The sequence below is a fragment of the Phoenix dactylifera genome, chromosome 15, assembly GCF_009389715.1.
Source record: "Phoenix dactylifera cultivar Barhee BC4 chromosome 15, palm_55x_up_171113_PBpolish2nd_filt_p, whole genome shotgun sequence".
NCBI lineage: Eukaryota > Viridiplantae > Streptophyta > Magnoliopsida > Arecales > Arecaceae > Phoenix > Phoenix dactylifera.
The window spans coordinates 9,818,094-9,837,433 of NC_052406.1; the positions used below are offsets into that span (position 1 = coordinate 9,818,094).

The window sequence follows — 19,340 nt, forward strand, 5'->3', positions numbered from 1 at the left end:
AGGTTTTTTTTTTAAAAAAAAAATTCCGAATATATGTACTTGGGATGCATCTTCCAAACTGACAGCAAGGACTTGGCTATCTCAATTCAAGTATGATACTGAACTGATATATCAGACCTCCATTGGTTGGTATAGTAGGACCCACAAACCATATCACGTGAGGCCACATCCTTTTCCTTTTTCGTTTTTTTTAAATAGTTGTGTGAGAGGAATGAGGACACATACTTTAATATTTAGCTTCTATCCTTAAAAGACATAGACTGTAGTTTTCACAGCGATCAAATAATGGAGGTCGCAGACAGCAACTCGACATCCTGCATGCTATCTGAAGAAAGACAGTTGCGCTACTCCATAAGCCCTCACCCTTTCACAGTCATATCAGAACTACATTATGTGGTGCTTATGAGTCAGTGAGTGACTACACATTTGGCTTTTCTCTAGGTTGAATACTAGAATGTAGTAATTTTACAGACACAGTTTAACTACTCCCTAAGCCACACCTTTCACAAGAATTTTCAGAACCATATATAAAATGGTGCCCAAAATTAGGCTGTTGTCAGAAATGGGTGCATTGACCTAGATTGAAGACTCTCATAGTGCTGTAATTTCACGTTTGATGGGAACATCTAGATGGAAGAACATCGAAATAAGCCCCATACCTCCGCCCCCAACAAAAAAAAAGCCCAAAAAATCTCCAACTTAAAAGTAGGGGATGGGTGAAATTTTATCTCATAAATGTTTCCTGCATAGGGGTCAGGTGACAGAGAGAAGTTAAAACTATTTTATACATAGATACATAGATACATACATATATATGGTCCATACATAAATTCGGACGTGCATATTGTATGGTATTAAACTTCAAATATCCACATACTTTGCAAATCGTCATGTGTGTTTATTAGAATAAACCTCAATCTTCCCTTTAGGGGCCTTCTATTATCTTAAAGGAAGGCATTAAAAGCTAAGTGATTCACCTTTCCAACAAGAAATCCAATATCATATTATAATATTGGTTTGTCTTGATGGAACCTAGGGCTTTGGAAATGTATTCGTGGGTCAACCTTGTGTAGTGGAGAAGATCGTGTGAACATGACACAAGTAACACTAGACAAGATTGCTACAAGGTTACAAGGAAATATTTGATTCAGAAAGATCATGGGACTCGATATGGATTATTTTAACCACTATGAGTATTCTAGAGGATCATCAAACTTGACGTGAATCACTTTGACTATATTAAGTATCCAAAAAGATCATCAAACTTGATGTGGAATACTTTGGCCACTACGTATATTTAGGAAGATCACCGACTCGATATGGACTGTTTTGGCCACTATGGATATCCAGAAGGATCATTAGACTTGATGTGAATCATTTTGACCATTAGGAGCCGGGCTAAATAGGATTCAGGGCGAGATCCGCCACATTAGAAAACTGAGCCACAGACCAAACTTTCAGAGGCCATAACTTGGTCATACGATGCCCGATTGGTTATATTTCTAAATCTTAGGGTTTTTAAATATTTTTATTAGTTATATTTAGTTTAAGATATCTAGTCCTATTCGAATTAGAAGAAGAATCCAACCCAAATTGTAAAAGAGAGGACTTCACTAGTACTATAAATAGAAACTATGTACCTTAGTTTTGGATAGAGAATTATCAATGAAAAAAAAGAAAACTTAAGTCCTAATTTCACAATTCCTTCCACCTTGTTCTAATTTTCTTTCGAGAGATCTCACTTGAGCGGGTAGAAAAAAAATCTTTCTTCTCTCCAATCGGATCAAGTTAGTATTCGAGCTTCGGTCTTCTACATTTATGGGAGCCTTAGTGCATAGTCCATATGTGTAGCGGTATAGACAGTTAGAAGAAGACATGTCCGTGCTTGAAGTGCATTAAAGGATAAAGATAAGTATGGTTATTTATTCTACGTTGATAGATGATGAGATGATAAAATGTTTCACACAACTAAAAAAGAAGATAGCCCAACTCTCCGAGATTATGTCTTGATTGGTGACACCTTCAACACAAGCACCAGCAACTCTATCTCCGAGCAAAACCAAGTGATTCAACCATTAGATAGAGAAGTACATATTTTTTCATCTTCAGATCTGATTTAGCAGGAGCTAAATCTCCTAAACAAGGAGCACTCTAATCCAAGAGGATCATCAGACTCATTGTGGACCACTTTGGCCACTACGAGTATTCAAAAGGATCTTCAAACTCGATATGGATTACTTTAGCTCCTACGAGTATCTAAGATAATCACCGAACTCGATGTGGAATACCTTAGCTACTACGGATATTTAGAAGAATCACTATACTTGATGTAAAATACTTTGGCCACTACGAGTATTTAGAAAAATCATTCAACTCGATGTGAACCACTTTGGTTACTACAGACATTCAGAAGGATACGAAACTCGATGTGGATCGCGTTGGCCACTACAAGTATCTAGGAGGATCACTAAACTCAGCGTGGAATATTTTTTCTACCACGAATAGGGCTAAATAGAGTTTAAGAGCAAGATTCGCTACAATGAAAAATTGAGCCGCAAGCCAAATTTTTGGAGGCTATAACTTAGGCATACGAAGCCCGATTAAGATGATTTTTGTTTTAAAATTGGATATCTTTTTAAGATCTACAACTAGAAGGTTGAATTGGGATGAAATTCCATCATTTAGGCTCTAAAATGGGTTAGTCAAGTCAAAAATTTTCTTTTTTAGTAAAAATTTGATTGGGCGTAGCTCTCTATTTGAAAAAAATTAGATGGAGCGACAGAAGGTAGAGTTGATGTAGAAGTCGAGATCTATCTTCTAAATTTTTTTAAATTTTTTAAGATATTTCTAAATTTTAACTTTTTTTAGAATATTTTTATTAGTTATATCTATTTTAGGAAATCTAATCCTATTCGAACTATGAGAGGAGTCCAACCCAAATTGTGAAAGAAAAAAATCTTACTAGTATTATACATAGAGGCCATGTGCCTCAGTTTTGGGTGAAGAATCATCAATAAAAGAAAATAAAATTTAAGCTCTATTTTCGTGATTTCTTCCATCTTCTTCTAATTTTCTTCCGAGAGATCTGAGTTGAGAGGGTTGAAGGAAAATTTTTTTTTCCCCATTCGAATCTTTATTTGGGAGTATGAAAAGATAATTAGAATATAGAAGGTTTACAAAATTAGGGTTTATACTAATCACCACTAGCCCCCCCTCTGCCCCACCAAACCCAACACTCACATAAAAGAGATAATTTTAGTGGCAAGTTCTTTGAGCCAGCAACCAAAAATATTACATTAATTTTTTTGAATGCAAAAAGATCATTGATAATAAGCAATATGTGAAAATCTAGAAACTCGACAAGATTTGAAATTCATCTTAACCAACTCAACTTGAGTAGTTCGAGGAGTTGAAAGTGAGTCTTGAGTTTCAAACCCAACTATAATTAATAACTAAAAATAATAAGATAGTTTCTCATCCCAAAAGGCTAGTAGGAAAGTAGTGTTTGGATTGTTTAATTTTATATAAGTAGCCAAGATCTACTTAGTATATAATTGATGTGGAACTAAATATACACCCCCATAGGTTCTCACATATTTTTTCTATTTAAGCTTTGGATGTTGGCTAAGGGTCCAAATCCAATCAAATCCAATTGCAAACACCAAGATCAATTTGTGATTAGTTCCAATGATACCATGCCATAGTATTCTCTAGTTCATATTGGACATGCACTGGGTTTGCTCTTATACCATTTGTAACAATCCAAAATCTCATCCAAAAAAACTAGCCACAGGGTATTATTTGAATTCTATAGTATTATATAAACACTTAAGATCTATCTAACATATAGCTGATGTGGAACTAAACATATGCATGCACGAATTCTTACATATATAATATTATAACAATTAACAATATATTTCTTTGCACTTCTCTTTTTTTCTTTTTTTTCTCTTCATTTGTAGGTTAGACTAGAAACAAACCTAATGGAGCCGGTGGAAATGAATCGCAGCACAAGCCTTAGTCCTCTTTTGTTTTGTTTTTTCTTCTGTATCTCCCAACCTATTATATACTCTCTAATAGATAGAAGCTTCGTCCTAAAATATAAGCCGACTTCCCCGGGTAGAAGTCCAAAGTCCAAATTCCCGTTGCTTTAGTCTCTCTCTCTCTCTCTCTCTCTCTCTCTCTCTCTCTAGTGTCACTTTCTCACGTATGCACTATCAAATGAGACCCCCATCCCTTACAAATGCTCTTCCCTTTCCTTTCTTTATGCTCTCCACCACTAAAAACATTCACACTGAGGTCACCCACCCGCTATCCTCAAAAAAGAGATCACCCACCCCACCACTCTCCCCTCCCTAAGTCACTACATACAAAGAGAATAAAGAAGGAGCACTTGCAGATCATACACCCTCTCAAAGCTCTTCCTTATTCTCATACTCCCCACTTCTCTACAGAGAAAGAAAAAGAAGAAGAAAACAGTACCGCAACTGCATGCAAGTACTGGTGATCTTGGTGCAAAATTTCAGACTAGTTGAGTGGGTTTCTCTCTAGCTTATCTATCAATCACCAAACATCATCCAAGCATCAACAAGATATCAAGGAAAACCGAAAGGAAGATATCATAGAATGCCAATTCAAGGAATCTTCATGGAAAGCACCTCAATGCCTTCCCTCGACCTCTCGTTGAACATCAGCCTCCCAAGCCCCACACCCTCCTCAACGCCCGACACCGACGGTGACCTCAGCCTTGACCTCCTTCACCAGATCGAAGCCCTCAAACCACAAGCCGAAGGCTGTTCAAACTTGTTAGCTTGCACCCATCTATCCCTTTCAAGTTCATTGGCAACCTCGGAGGCAGATGGCTCTTGGAGGTGGCAAGGACCACTGCATGATCGATGCCAAAGCAGCCATCTCGAGTTGGTCTTCGATGGCTCGAAGCCCATAAAGGGAATCCCCATCTACAACAGCTCTAGCACACCGTTCCCCTCAGCTGATCCCGAGATGGGATTCAACCACCAAATGATATCTTCCCCTTCTTCATGGCCCTTCTTTTGCTCTTCGGTGCCATCTTCACCTTCTTCTTCTTGTGGCTATTCTACCAATTTAGACACAATGACATCTTTCTTGCACCCAGCCGGTCTGGTCCCATCTATGGCCTCATCCTATCATCGGATTGTGGCACCACCGACAAGGTTCACTGGGTTATCATCAGACACAATCAAGTATAACCAACACTACAACCACCACCAACAACATGGAATTGGGCCGCTAGATGTCTCTCAGAACATGATGAGGTCGAGGTTCATGCAGAAGATCCCAGTGAAGCGGAGCGTCCGTGCGCCAAGGATGCGGTGGACCAGCACCCTTCATGCCCGCTTCGTCCATGCCGTCGAGTTCCTTGGTGGTCACGAGAGTATGCCATCTCTCTCCGCCCAGTTATTTCTTTTGTGATCGTAGCATATTGGTTAACCTATAGTTTTTTAAATTTGGTACTCCGATTTTTGCTTTGGGGGATTGTTTTGGTTTAGGGGCAACGCCCAAGTCTGTTCTTGAGCTCATGGATGTGAAAGATCTTACTCTAGCCCATGTCAAGAGCCACTTGCAGGTAATTTTTTTCTTAGCTTAAGACAATATTCTTCGCCTTCATCCTCCGCAACCTGAGCAGAGCTTCCATCTCTCTCTCTCTCTCTCTCTCTCTGTGTGTGTGTGTGTGTGTGTGTGTTTTTATTTCAGAAAGAAAACTGCCACGGATAAGGTCAGACAAAGAGAGAGAGAGAGAGAGAGAGAGAGAGAGAGAGAGAGAGAGAGGGAGGGGGGAGTAGCCATCATTTCACAATAATACAAGGCTGCAAAAAAATTTCAGAGGCATCAACCTCGTAAGCAAAGAGGGGGAAAAGAAAAAATAATAACAAGAAAAATTTCGTGAAAATAATAACAAAAAGAATAACAAGAAATACCATAGAAAGCAAGAGTATAGGCTTGGATTGAAGCTGGATTCTCCTCTTTACTTTTCCTCTTTCTTTCCTTTGTTGTAGCTTCACTTCACTACTCTCTCTCTCTCCTCTTTACTTCTCTTTTAAGTATATCTGTCTTTCTATCCCTCTATCTATTTAATGGCCTTTAATTTCTTTCTCTCTGGCTCTACAGATGTATAGAACTGTTAAATCCACTGACAAACCTGCAGCTTCCTCAGGTAATTCGTATTGCTTAGCCTTCTGCGTTTCTCTTTATTTCATCTCACCCTCCCTCTATTTTAACTCTTTTACGAGCTTCCTAAAAAATCAGTTGAAATTTTCTACCAAGCCTTGGTAAATCATCTTCAAATAAGTGCAATATCATCTTCTTCTCGATGTGCTTCTTGCATATATTTTGTATTCTCAAGGCCAATCAGAAGGCTCAGGCGAAGAAGATTCTGCTCTTGGGACTGGCAATCTCAGCTTCCGTCGATTAATGGAGCACAAAGGATCAGATGGACCAATCCAGCTAAATGACATAGACTCGAATACTAGATGGAGCAACTCATCTATGTAAAGCAATCTCTCTCTCTCTCTCTCTCTCTCCCCATCCATATTTTTTTAGTGTTTCTAATTGGCATAGAAATATTTTTTTCAAGTGAATGTTTTTAAGCTTAGCTTAGAAGATTGACAAATCCACGTTCTCCAAATCTTAAGTGCAAAAGGGTTTCCATGGCAGCTTTAGCTTTTCTCTCGCCCTTTGTATTCTTTGAGATCTCATTGGGAGATTTAAAGCCAAAGCTCAAGGATAAGGGAAAGAAAGCATTCACTTGCTAAAAGTGATCAAAGAACAGCTTGCTTTGTTAATGCTGCATTTAGTTAGTGTCCTTTGATTAATGCTTGTCTTCCCTTCGGAGCTATGTCTTCAGTGAACGAGACCAAAAAGGCCATATACACCTTGAAGGCTTGACTTGTGTGCTGATCCCCTCTCTTTGGTCTAATCGTATTATTATAGTGTAGTATCATGCCTCGGTCTTGGGCTTTGGTTTGTCTCTTGCTTCTTTATTCCAGTAGTTTAGCTTTCTTTTCAATGCATTGGCTCTGATTTTTGCGATGTGATTTGACCTCATGTGTCCTAGACCTAGATACACGATACCTCCTGTTTTCTTCGTCTTTCTTATTGTCTCACTTTTAACCCCAACATGTTCATTACTATTAGGGTTCGATTTCCTTCTTTGGTTCCTAAATTCCTTTTTTCTTCTTAGACTTCACAAAAATCTTATATCATAGAAGGTAGAAGTGGGAAGAAAGATAGCACGCAATATTCTGCTCAGTTTGTGGCAAATATAACCATTTTTTAAGTTATTTTTGTGACACTAAAGGTGAAGAAAAAGATCATCTCAGGAAATTACACGTAAGTTTCATAAACTATTCTTTACTATACTTTTTTTTATTAAACATATCTATTGCTAACTTTTAGAGTTTTTTTTTTTTCTTTTTGAGGAATACTTATCTGCATAACTTAAAAACTCGAATATGGTAATAGAACATTAAGCGTCATATATTAACTGCTCCAGATATGTATGCCAACTATTTGTGATAGAAATCATATCTTGTAGTCACTTCATAAAAAATCTTTTGGTACCATCATTTTTCTGGGAAAATGGAAGATCTCAACAGGACTTCAGATACCTATGCTGCAGATGACATTCCTTATTTTCTTGGCCAATTGATTGTTATCATCAAATATCAAAAAGTGATATATAGGATTAAATTTAAATATGTTGTCGCTACAACAAAATAAGCTATTAGAGGCATCTACAAGTGCGGCTAATAACTTAAAAAATACTGCAAATATCTTTACCAGCATTTTTGTGATATTTTTTTATATACCAGTTTAGGATGATATCAGCAATTAATTGTTGGCATTTTGAACAAATGCCTGATAAAAATATCCTTTTAGCAGCATTTACAAGTGTCCTTGAAGTCTTGAAGAATTAATAATCCAGCAACTTCTAATTAAATCACATACTAATTGCAGCATATCTATCAGCATTTCAAGTAAATATCAGAATTAATATATGAAATTGATATCCAATTAGAAGTAGCTTACATTATATGCTGCAGATTATCATGAATATGGCGGCAATGTTTATAACAAAATGCTGCTTATTTTATAACACTTCTTAAAAGATAGAAGCATTTGAGCCTAAATGCCATGAAAAAAGAGAATATAGCTGTGCACAAAATAGCAAATGCTACTTTGATTGTCCCCTAATAACTCTTTTTGTTCATTTGAGCCTAAATGCCATCAAAAAGAGAAAAAAAAGAGAATATAGCTTCACAAAGTAGTTAATGCTCCTATGATTGTCTGCTAATAACTCTTTTTGTTGTAGTGTGTATCATGACCAATATAATTTCTAGATGTTAATCAATTTAGTATGTTGAAGAATAATAATGTTTGTTAAAAACCTAATTGCTTTAGGTTTGCTGAGAGAATTGAAGATATGATCAAAAAGAATCATTTGGTCATGGAAAGTAAATCGTTGTAACATTGAATGATAAAAAAAAAAAAGCCAAAGTGATGGCTGTAAACATTTTGGTGTAGTGGACGTGCAAGAAAACCTAGATCTTCATCTTCATTGATAAGAAAAAAAACTTATAAATCCACAACATGAGCAGTTTTGAGTCCGCAAGAGAAAACTCTAGGCAACATTTGATTTCATGTACCTAATCGTCATGTAGGAACTGAATTAGGACAATGCAAACAAAATTAACTGCATCATTATAGATGGTATAACAAGTAGTGTGTTAGGGTTAAAAACTTCCTGGAAGAGTGTATAGGGGAATTGCCACCAGAAAACCTAAGAGGCTTGGCCCTTTATATATATATAATCATATATCATAATTATCCTTTATAATTAGCAAAATCCCTTAGCCAGACAAACTGATCCATATCTGCTGTTCCAGACAGTTTTTAGGACCTTAAAACGAAATATTATTTTTTTAGGCTGGAATCATTTTTGTTGCTCTTTTGAGTAGAGAAAGTTATAAAACAAAACTCTATTAGATTGCATTGTTACTAATCTTAGTTAACTAATGCTACATTTTCAACCACTAAATTGCAAGTCATGATAATAAAACACACCAACATTCTGAATCGATGATATTCAGCTATGCTTTATGAATATATACTGCACTCTAACAAATGAATTTGCTTATTGTGACATAGAATGTTATGTGAATGGATCCGTACAGACAGATAGCAGCAGTAAAATGAGGTTTGATTGCAAAAATATGCACTATAAATCTATATAAGAGCACTTTATCACCTAAATTCCATCATCTGTGCTCAAATTTTTCCTTACTAATTGCAGACATTCATACACCATCTCCTTGTTCAGTGCTAATCCTTTTTTTATTGAGGGAACATTTTCTGTTTGAATCATATCTAGATTTTATCTACATTATATAACCACAGCCTTTTTACTTAGACAAATATTTTTTTTTTTTTTTAAAGTTTGGCTCCTTGAGACTGAAAAATGGTATAGAGGAGCATATTTTCCTTCAATGGAAATAAAAATAATTTGTCGACCAATGATGCTCCAATTGCGCACCTGGATTCTATAAATATAAAATGGTGCAAATGACCAAAACAAAACCATTCTTCTATTATTGATTGATGAAAAAGGAGATTAGATTTTCTATACTACCAGCACAATGAACTGGTAAAATAAAAATTTCTCACCTAGCATTATACAGAAGTATGATTTGATATAGCTTCTGTTAGTTATTAGTGATCCTTGTTAAGGTGATGACATTAAATTCAAACTTGAACTTTTGCATGACAAGAACTTTGTCAAAAATTTCAGCACAGGAGCTTGGACGCAAACCAATTCAAGTGAAATGGAGGGCCTTAGACCAGCAACTTTCACGTCACAGACCGAGGTACTTACAAGCAATGACTTTGTGGATATCACACACACACACACACACACACACACACACACACACACACAGAGAGACTGTGTTCATAAAAAAAAATGGAATATACTATAGAAATGACAGGAAGTCTTTTCATAAAATTTAAGAATAAAAAAAAAGATCATAAAAAAGTGCATCTCTGGACCTTAAACAGGGTAGCCATCCTTGCCGAACCAGTGGCTCTACGGGGTCTCATCAAGAACTCAAAAGCCCTAGCTTGGAGTTCACTTTAGGAAGACCAGACTAGCGGGACGGAGGGCAGGATTCATGCTGGTGGAGCTACATGGCGGTGGTATATACACATTCAGTGAGTGGCTCCTGGAAAGTTCTAAGGTATTAGTTATATCAGCAATGATAAGAATATAAGGAGGCCTATGTGAAGAAAGAATGAGGAGAAAATGCAAATATCAACTTCGGCGTTCTATTTTGCATGGTGCATGAACCTTATGCTCCTCATCTGGTCCTTGTTCTTCTTCTTTGGCTTTTCTTTTGTCCCTTATTTAAGATAAAATTAATTCTTCGCTTCTTGTATTATTCTTTTTATTTTCTCCCTTCGTTTTACACTTTTATATAAACCACTGGGGAGTGGAATGGCCAGAGCTCAAGTCGATAAGTGTCTAATATATGACGTACACATTAAAAGTTTGAAAGACCTAAATCTGTTATTTCATGCAGCAATCTCAGCAAAATCCTTTCCCTTTGTTTTCTTTCCCTTTTATTTTTCATGATTTTCTCGTTTTTCAACCATAGTTGGGATTTTGGTGGTGTAAGAGCTTGTCCAAATCCCACATAAATTATTTGAACATGTGGATGGGCGACCATGTGGATGAAATATCATGACGGAGAAATATTGCCATTTGATACATAAGTATAATGGAAGAACCATGCATATCAAACGTCTCCATTCTTTTTTCTTTATTCTTTTTGCTGAAGCATCCTCCTTGTATCCAAAAGAATTAATAGTTGTATGCTTTCATAAACATGAATGTGTTTCGCTTTATGCTTTTTGGATAAGATACGAACGTGCATGTGGCCAAACGTTGAAAATGGACATCTTGCATTAGATTCCTTACAGAAGGTATCTAATAAAATTCCCAATTTACATTTCAAACAACTCAACTGAGATTAGGAGGGTAAATTAACATGTATTATATTCTATTGATGTTACAATTAAGTGAAACAGAAAGGTTTGTATAATTTGGCATCAAGTGATAGTATTCAGTTAGTGGTCCGCTGGTTGGCAAAAAGGGTCTTAGTTTGCCTTCCTTTGTTGCGCTTTAAAGTGGTGATTGCTACAAAACCCTTCTTCCAACGACTCTTTTTCAAGTCCTATTTCCCTTCACACACTTCCATATATTCCCTTCAGACCTTGCAACAATCTTGTCCACTGTTAATAAATCACATCCAATGATCACCTCCCTTCCGTCTATTTGACTCGATAGTGGATTTCCAAACCCCTAGGATCCATTAAAACAAAAATAAAATAAACTTGGCTACTTCTTGGAAAGTACGCACAGCTTGTAGCGCCTTATGTTTAGCAGATTAAAATGTGCTTGAGAGATGATTGATCGTTCTGGCATCTCTCCCAAAACTTATCCAAAACCCTGCACCCAAGTTTGAATACCAACAAAATATTTGGAAGTAATTCAAACACCCAAATGCCGACGCCATTACACAGTCTACAAACAGATAGATGCCTGAAGTATTTCAAACAAGCTCAAGCTCCCTAGATATCTGCAACCAATGGAGTACAAAAATAACTCTTCTACATCACCAAACCGTTGAGCTGGATCCATTTGGGGACATGTAAGTCAACCAACTCTTTATTCTAGACCTTGATTTTACTGCTACTACTGCTATTGTTATTATCATCATCACTATTATATTTGGTAACAATATCTTGATTTCAACATTGTCAGTCTAGCTAGGCATACGATATCCATGGCTTGATACCATCATAGCTAGGCCATTATAATAATATAGAAAACCGTTAATTAGCACAAAATTCTTTTTTCGAGCTATTACTTAGCATGAACTCAAAAGCTGCTTCAAAAATAATCTTATACTTCTGTTATTATGGTCATATATATTAAACATTCTGCAATAGAATTACTAGCTTATAATAGTGTTATAATGGCATTGGGAATATTTTTAGTAATATTGTGTAAGTATTAATGTAATCAACTTATGCATCAGATGCACGTGGAAGGAATCATTGATTGCTTGGAATTTTTTAGTGGACAGCAGATTGGAAATTTTCTAATGGAGTGCACGAGGCAAGGCATTATTGTTTTTTTTTTCTTTTTGATGAAAAGGTAAGGAATTGTTGTCGAAATTCAATAGCACCATTATGATGGAATTAAAAATATAAGCATTATAGACATTTATTTTCAAAGAAAGAATTCTACCTAAAAATTTGAAAAAATAAATTTGTGGACTATTATTTTATAAAATCATCATAGGTCAAGCACAAACATATGTTAAGGTCTGCGATATATCAATACTCATCCTAAAATTTCTGTTGCTTAGGGGTGGATGGTGTGTCTTAATGTACCTGTGGATTGGCAAAATTTTGATATAATCAGAGTACATAAGAACACACTTTGCCCCCCTTCCCATTACACTTGCATTCAGTTGTAAGGATAGCAGCCCTGAAATTTTGGTTTCTTCTAACTGAATTTATTTGTTTTTGGTTATGATTATAGTTAGTTTAAAAAAAAGATCAATAATTAAACACTAGTTTCGATCTCAGGGCTTAAAGCATCACACTTTATTTTAAACACCAGGCTGCCCGCCTCTTCTCAAAAACAGCTTTGTCGGATTTTCTATTTAAATTGAAAAACTAATGGGAAAAGAAGAGAAGGGGGAGAAGAAAGATTTTTTATATAAGCCTAGGTAAAAAGTAGGCCCCCTCCCTCCTCCTTTCTTATCTACTATCCAATTTTTGTCCTTTTGCTCTATTTCAATGGACAAGTTTCTTTTTCTTTTGTGGTGGTTCATTAGGACTATTTTCAGAAACTAAGTTTTCCCATTCCTTACTTCACAAAGAATGAGTCCACAATTATGCTCTTTTGAACATCACCATTGAGACACAATCGGGTTCTGTAATTAGTTTTAAGTAGCACTTAGCATTATCTAGCATCATCTACAAACCAAGGTTAACAGGGAGGCTCTTCTATACCTAGAACCTTGCAACCACTACAAGAAACTTGGACATTAGTGACGCTTTTTTTGGCTATTAGAGACGCTTAAAAGCGTTGGCGACGCTTTCCAAAGCGTCGGTAAAGCGTCGCCTATGCTACAGTGGAAAAAATATTTTCCGACGTTTTTAAAAGCGTCGCTAATTCCAATTTAGCGACGCTTTAAAGCGTCGCTCTTTCCCGACGCTTTAAAGCGTCGCTAATTTTCATTTGCAAAAAAAATACCATTTGCGGTCTGCATCTTCTCCTCCTCCATTCAGAAATACAAACAACCTCCCCGATCGGTACCTTCATTCTATCCGTGCAGAGTGGTTGGGTTTGGCTATAAAAACAGTTTTTTTTTCAGATCCGCCGATGTGGGACTAAAATAAGGTGATTTTTTGGCTTCCGACGACGCTTTTAAGGGTCGTTATTTAACAACGCTAAAAAGCGTCGTTAAAAGTGTCGTTAATTACATATTAACTTCGACGACGCTTTTAAGCGTCGTCATTAGCCGACGCTTTTAAAAAGCGTCGGCAAATGTTGACGGAAAAAAATTTTTGCCGACGCTTGGAATAAGCGTCGGCAAATAAGAGTCGGTAATGTTCTTTTTTTGTGTAGTGAACAGATGTTTCTTAGAAACCTTGTTTGGGAGTACTCGAATTTTCGTCGTAGTCAACCACAATGTCTAATGTTGCCATATGTATGATGCATTTCGGATGTTTGTAAAATTTTTGACTCATAACTTTTATATAGAATGCAATTTGTTTTTGCACCTCTAGAAACAAAATCATGACTCCACTGCTGTAGCCTGCAGTTTATTTGCTTGCACAAATGTGAGCCATGGAGCTTTGCATCAGGACCATGATCTATAAACAAAAATTGATGTGATAAGAAAAAAAGATGCTTCAGAAAATGAGAATAATCAATCTCTTGAAAGCATACAAAGCTATCAGCACATCAATCCCTATATATATATATATATACACACCTATACTTGGCTATATTGAAGTGGATCTCTACTTAAATTCGGTTCAGTCCACATTGGGCAATGAAAGTCTCACATCGATGATCCGATCTATTATCTAAACTGCGTATATACAAAAAATGATGTGATTTGGAGATCTCTAGCCTATGCCTTAAGTCCTACAAAATATATATAATTATCGTTGTCGGATTCTCATTATCCAATGTAGATTTGATTGGACCTAAGTTAAGATCCACTTGATTGTAGCCAAATCTGGCGTGTGTATGTATAGAGAAAAAGAGACAGAGGAGAGAGAGGTCATAGTTTTTACTATATAAATTATCAAACAGAATGCAATCGTTTGAGGCATAGACCCTTGGCGGCACATTTAACACAATGGATTGTGCACGTTAGATAGAACATGAATTATGTTTCCTTTTATGGTTTTTGACTCCAGAGAAGAGCAATTTCCAGACATACCGCACAAGTCACAAAATGCACCTAGAGCTGAGGGAAAAAAAATTTGAGACTTTCCTGCCCAATTTTTTATGATAAAAACATCTCAACTGTTCTACACTCAAGACCTTGAATGAAATTTGATGTGGTGGGCCCCCAAATACACTTCATGGCTCATATCTTTATGTGAATTTGGTATAAGCTTTCCCTATCAATCTTTTCCTTTTGCTATATATATAGAGCAAACTTTTCCCATCAATCATTGGCCTTTTGACCGGAGGAAAGAAGGTGGGGAAATAGGATAGCCTTTTTATTTCGTCAGGTGAAATGCTCCACCACAAGAGAATAATTTGAAGCTAAACAACTATGGATGCTAAAGCAAGAAGAGTCCCTTTGATGGATGTGGTAAAAAGATGAAACAAACGTAAAGACTTCTTCCTCATAGATCACATGAGAAAGGGGTGAAGTTCTTAGTAGGCCCCTGTTATGTGAGATAGTTGCGCCTTTATGTCATTGGATTGGATTCCACTAGCACAAATGCTTGTTAATTGGCCTTTCCTAAAGGTAGCCCCTGAAGGATAGACATTATTTTCAGCAAGCATATCTTCTTGGGAATGATCTGTCTCCAACTCTAGATACTAGCACAAGTTGTTCAATTCTTCAAACGAATGATGTCCTGTTTAATAACTTCAAATTCATCTATTTCTTTAAATAATAATAACAATACGTAAATTCTAAACTACACCAATCCTCAGCACTAATACCTGAAAGAAGTGAATAGTCCCTCGGACAATGGAGTACATGAAGACAAACCAGCTAGAACCGGTGCAACGATTGGAGAATAAATGTATAGCTAATTTAGATTAACACTAATTAATACTAATTTCCGTCAACCATTGAGATTATATTATTGAAAAGGATACAATGGCGACAATAATAATTTTATCAGTTTTCTAGGGAAAAACTCATTAGATGTGAATTAACTAGATCTATTATCTAGCCACTAACTACGATTCAGTGTTAAGAATTATAACTGAGAGTTTGATGATCAATGTAGGTAGCATTAAGTCCCATGTATAATTCTTATTCATGAAAGCTAATTAAATGTTTTTATATATAATATGAAGTGTGTATATATAAGACTTTATCAAATTTTGGATAGCGTTTTAGACATTTTGCTACGTCCAACCAAAATCCATTAATACTATTTTCTTTTAGAAGCACTAATGAAAAATGATTAGCGTGCTAATTTATGATGGATGGACTTGGTCACATGCATGCATGCATGCAAGCACAAATACGTACATACATGGATTCACATTTTATGAGGCGGCTTATAGTGAAGTTAGTCCTAAACATATTCCAGCAATTTGTTTATATTGCAATAGCTGATGCCTTTGGTTAAGGGTTGAACTTCCTCTTTAAATACATATATTTTGTTTTTCATTAGAAAAGAAAGGAAAATAGCTTCCCCATAATTGTAATAGAGTTCTAAGATCGAATATGGCCTCTAGCAGGACCGTAGATTGATTTTTATTCTTTAATTTTTTGATTTTCTAGTTTAAGATCTTATATTTAAACTTAATTTTATTCTGCGGCGGGAACTATATATATGAACAAGAAAATGACTACGTAATTATTTTCATGCTATAAATTTGTTTGTTGTTACTTCTTTAAAAATTAATTCTTTTCCATGATAAAAATATTTTGTTTTCATTTTTTATTATTTATTTTATGTCAACTTGAAATTATAAGCATCCTGATCTGATGGTTTATGATTTTTTGTTTTGAATATAAGATGCATTTCTAAGTTCTTACATAAATATTTTTACCATGAGATAACTGTATACAAATTTAATAGTGTACTATTGATTTATAGCTACATATATATTGAGTTTCTTGAATTATTCATCGTTGGAATGAGGAATTATAAAGAGATATTAACAATCCGATTGGTTTTTGGTTTCATCTAATCTTTTGCCCCCTTGAACTAAAACCCTGGCTCCGAGTCCAGTTCACATCGGCCTGATCTAAAATTGGGCCTAGCCGGATTTGCCCAAGCCTTTTGACCCATTTCTTTTCTAGGATATTATCCACTGCTATCCCAGCACAAGCTTAATTTTTCAATATCTTTTCCAACTCAACCGAGCTCTTAGTCATAGCAAATTGATGTAGTCGAATCAAAGAACATCCTCCTCCAACTCAAACCCGGGCTATGTTTGAGTAAGAAATTATAGAGTCAAATTGGATGATGTAAAATTCCACATAGTCATAGTCCTGAATCAGTTCTATTCAAACTGCATCCTAGAACATAGTGATAATCCTTTGATCCATCAATGCTTATTCGCCATCAATGTCAGTTAAAGTAAGAACTTATCCCATAAAATGTTGGATTAAGATTTGTCGTACCAGACATACCATGCCATTCCAATATTTGGTATGATAAACCTTACTGTATCGTACCATATATCAACACTGTAATAATATGGTGCATGTACGAGGTCTACTACTGAGACGACAAATCTACAGTTGGATGCCAATTAGATTCTAATTGAACTAGGGAAATGGACTCTTGCATTACTTATAGAATTTTTCTACAGACAATTCTCATCCAAATACAACTGTAAGGGTGCGATTTAGGGGGTGTTGGTTGGTGCACACCGAAAGCTTCTATGATGCGCACACATGGGTCAAGAAGAATACCCTCAGTAGCTTAAATATACTTGATCTTCGCCAAAGAGGAGAAAGTACACCAATAGCTTAAATAACTACAAAAAGATTTGGCAATATAAGAATTCTATCAAAGAAGCGGTGCCTACTGAGTAACAATGCACCAACGAGAGCACGGGGCACTGCTCGGAGAGTCTATCCTCGGTGTTGAAAAAATGGAAGAATAAGAAAAAAGAATTATATTTCTGTTTGTCTATTATAATGTACTGGAGCGGTCTTTATATGGTATTGTCACGCCCCGAACCCAGCACCCGGGTCCGGTACGCGACCGGCCGCATGAGCCTTAGAGCAGTGCCCTAAAGATCATGCAAGGCCTATGATTAACAAAAATTCCAATAAATCCACAATTAATTTAATAATTCAAATAGACAAATCCGACATGTCCAAATAAACAAATTGGTTCAATTACAAAGTCTTCAAATGTTCATCGACGTCAAAGAAGGATAAACAAACTAACTAACTAATAACTCTGGTACTCGCACTCTGCGCCCATCCCATCCAAATTTATGCATCCTGCAACTCTGGTAAAGAAAAAAGAAGAAGAGGAGGGTGAGCTTTACAGCCCAGTAAGAATCCTTACACATCCATACCAACACAATAATAATATGAATTCGAAAACCACGACAAATCGATGCACATTTCATGAAATCATAAACAGTTTCCATAAGACTCAAATAATCAATATAATTATGAACATCAAGCATCAATAAAAGTCCATAATTATACATCAAACATCAATGAAAGTCTGGCCACATAAGAATGATATAGTATATATATAGCTTATAAATCACTATGACTATTTTCAATGCTTTTTCTTCCCATTCCATGTTAACTTGATCCGGATCAATTATCTTTCCGACTTTGGGCTAAATCTCGGTCACATTTCTCAGCCTGTGGTGAGGCTACCAAATTATCACATTTTCAGCCTGTGGCGGGGCCTGCACATTATAGTTCCACATTTCTAGCCTGTGATGGGGCCTACCAAAGTATCACATTTTCAGCCTGTGGCGGGGCCTGCACATTATAGTTCCACATTTCTAGCTTGTGAGGGGGCCTACCAAAGTATCACATTTTCAGCCTGTGGCAGGGCCTGCACATTATAGTTCCACATTTCTAGCCTGTGAGGGGGCCTACCAAAGTACCACATTTTTAGCCTGTGACGGGGCCTGCCATAATAACAAGATAAACCCAAAGTCCCTTTTCATACAATCCAGTTTACCTCCACACATCAAATCCTTTTTATTTATTTCCGGCTTAAAACTAACCACGGTCACGTTTCCAGCCCGTGATGGGGCAACCAATCTCACCTGGTTAGTTTAGAGCACCACATCCATCAGTCCAATTATGTAGGTATAGGTTATGCGCATGCATGCATCCATCATGATACCAACCACAAGCAAATACGATCATAATATCAACCACAAGCCAACACGATCAAAATATAATTTAATATAAAACTATTCTTGATTTGTTTGGATCATAGCATATCATACATATCTAAGTATAAAAATATTTTATCATACAGGATTGGCGTACAAGGATCCTTACCGAAATTGTAGACTAACTCAAATACAGATCTGGATCACAACCTACGAGCTGGGGTGCTGAGTTCCCTGATCAAAACCTCCTGGCACTACTGACTCTTCCCCTACAACATCAATTATAAATCACAAACTAAATTATTTAATATTTAAATATTCTAAACCATAATTCACATCTACTATGGGGTCCATCACCAGGTCCCCAAACATCTCAATCCCTCCAGATCTAGGGCAGTCGGGGTGGCCCGACTCCCACCTTGTACCATCGGCCTATGTCGTCGCCAGCCGTGGCCGCAGCCATGCCGGCTACGATGGCCGGTCCCGATGAAGAGACCAACATAAAGGAATGATTCCTCTCTCTTCATGGTTGGGAATACATCTCTCTCCCTCAAATCTTTTTGATCCAAGGCCAATAGCCCTGATAGATGTGCCCTCTCCTTCCCCAACCCGACAACACCACTGGTCGAACCATCGCCGGCCGCCACTGTTGCAGTCGCCGGCGATGGTGGCCGACCAAGAGAGGGAG

The 19,340-nt window shown here is 36.6% G+C and overlaps 1 protein-coding gene across 1 annotated transcript; it reads left to right on the plus strand.

The window, feature by feature from the left end:
* The first annotated feature begins 4,290 nt into the window (after positions 1-4,290).
* LOC108511252 (probable transcription factor RL9) lies at positions 4,291-10,615 on the plus strand. The gene is made up of 6 exons (XM_039134378.1): positions 4,291-5,416; positions 5,532-5,608; positions 6,151-6,196; positions 6,386-6,530; positions 9,830-9,905; positions 10,096-10,615. Exons 1-6 carry the CDS (start codon positions 4,630-4,632, stop codon positions 10,186-10,188), a joined length of 1,224 nt encoding a protein of 407 aa, XP_038990306.1. The 5' UTR covers positions 4,291-4,629; the 3' UTR covers positions 10,189-10,615.
* The last annotated feature ends 8,725 nt before the right edge of the window (positions 10,616-19,340 follow it).

Excerpts from the sequence above, each read along its gene's own strand:
- LOC108511252 (XM_039134378.1), top strand. The coding sequence starts at position 4,630 with ATGCCAATTCAAGGAATCTTCATGGAAAGCACCTCAATGCCTTCCCTC. Across the intron at positions 5,417-5,531 it reads GTTCCTTGGTGGTCACGAGA|GGGCAACGCCCAAGTCTGTT; the intron begins GTATGCCATCTC and ends GTTTTGGTTTAG. Across the intron at positions 6,531-9,829 it reads AGATGGAGCAACTCATCTAT|CACAGGAGCTTGGACGCAAA; the intron begins GTAAAGCAATCT and ends CAAAAATTTCAG.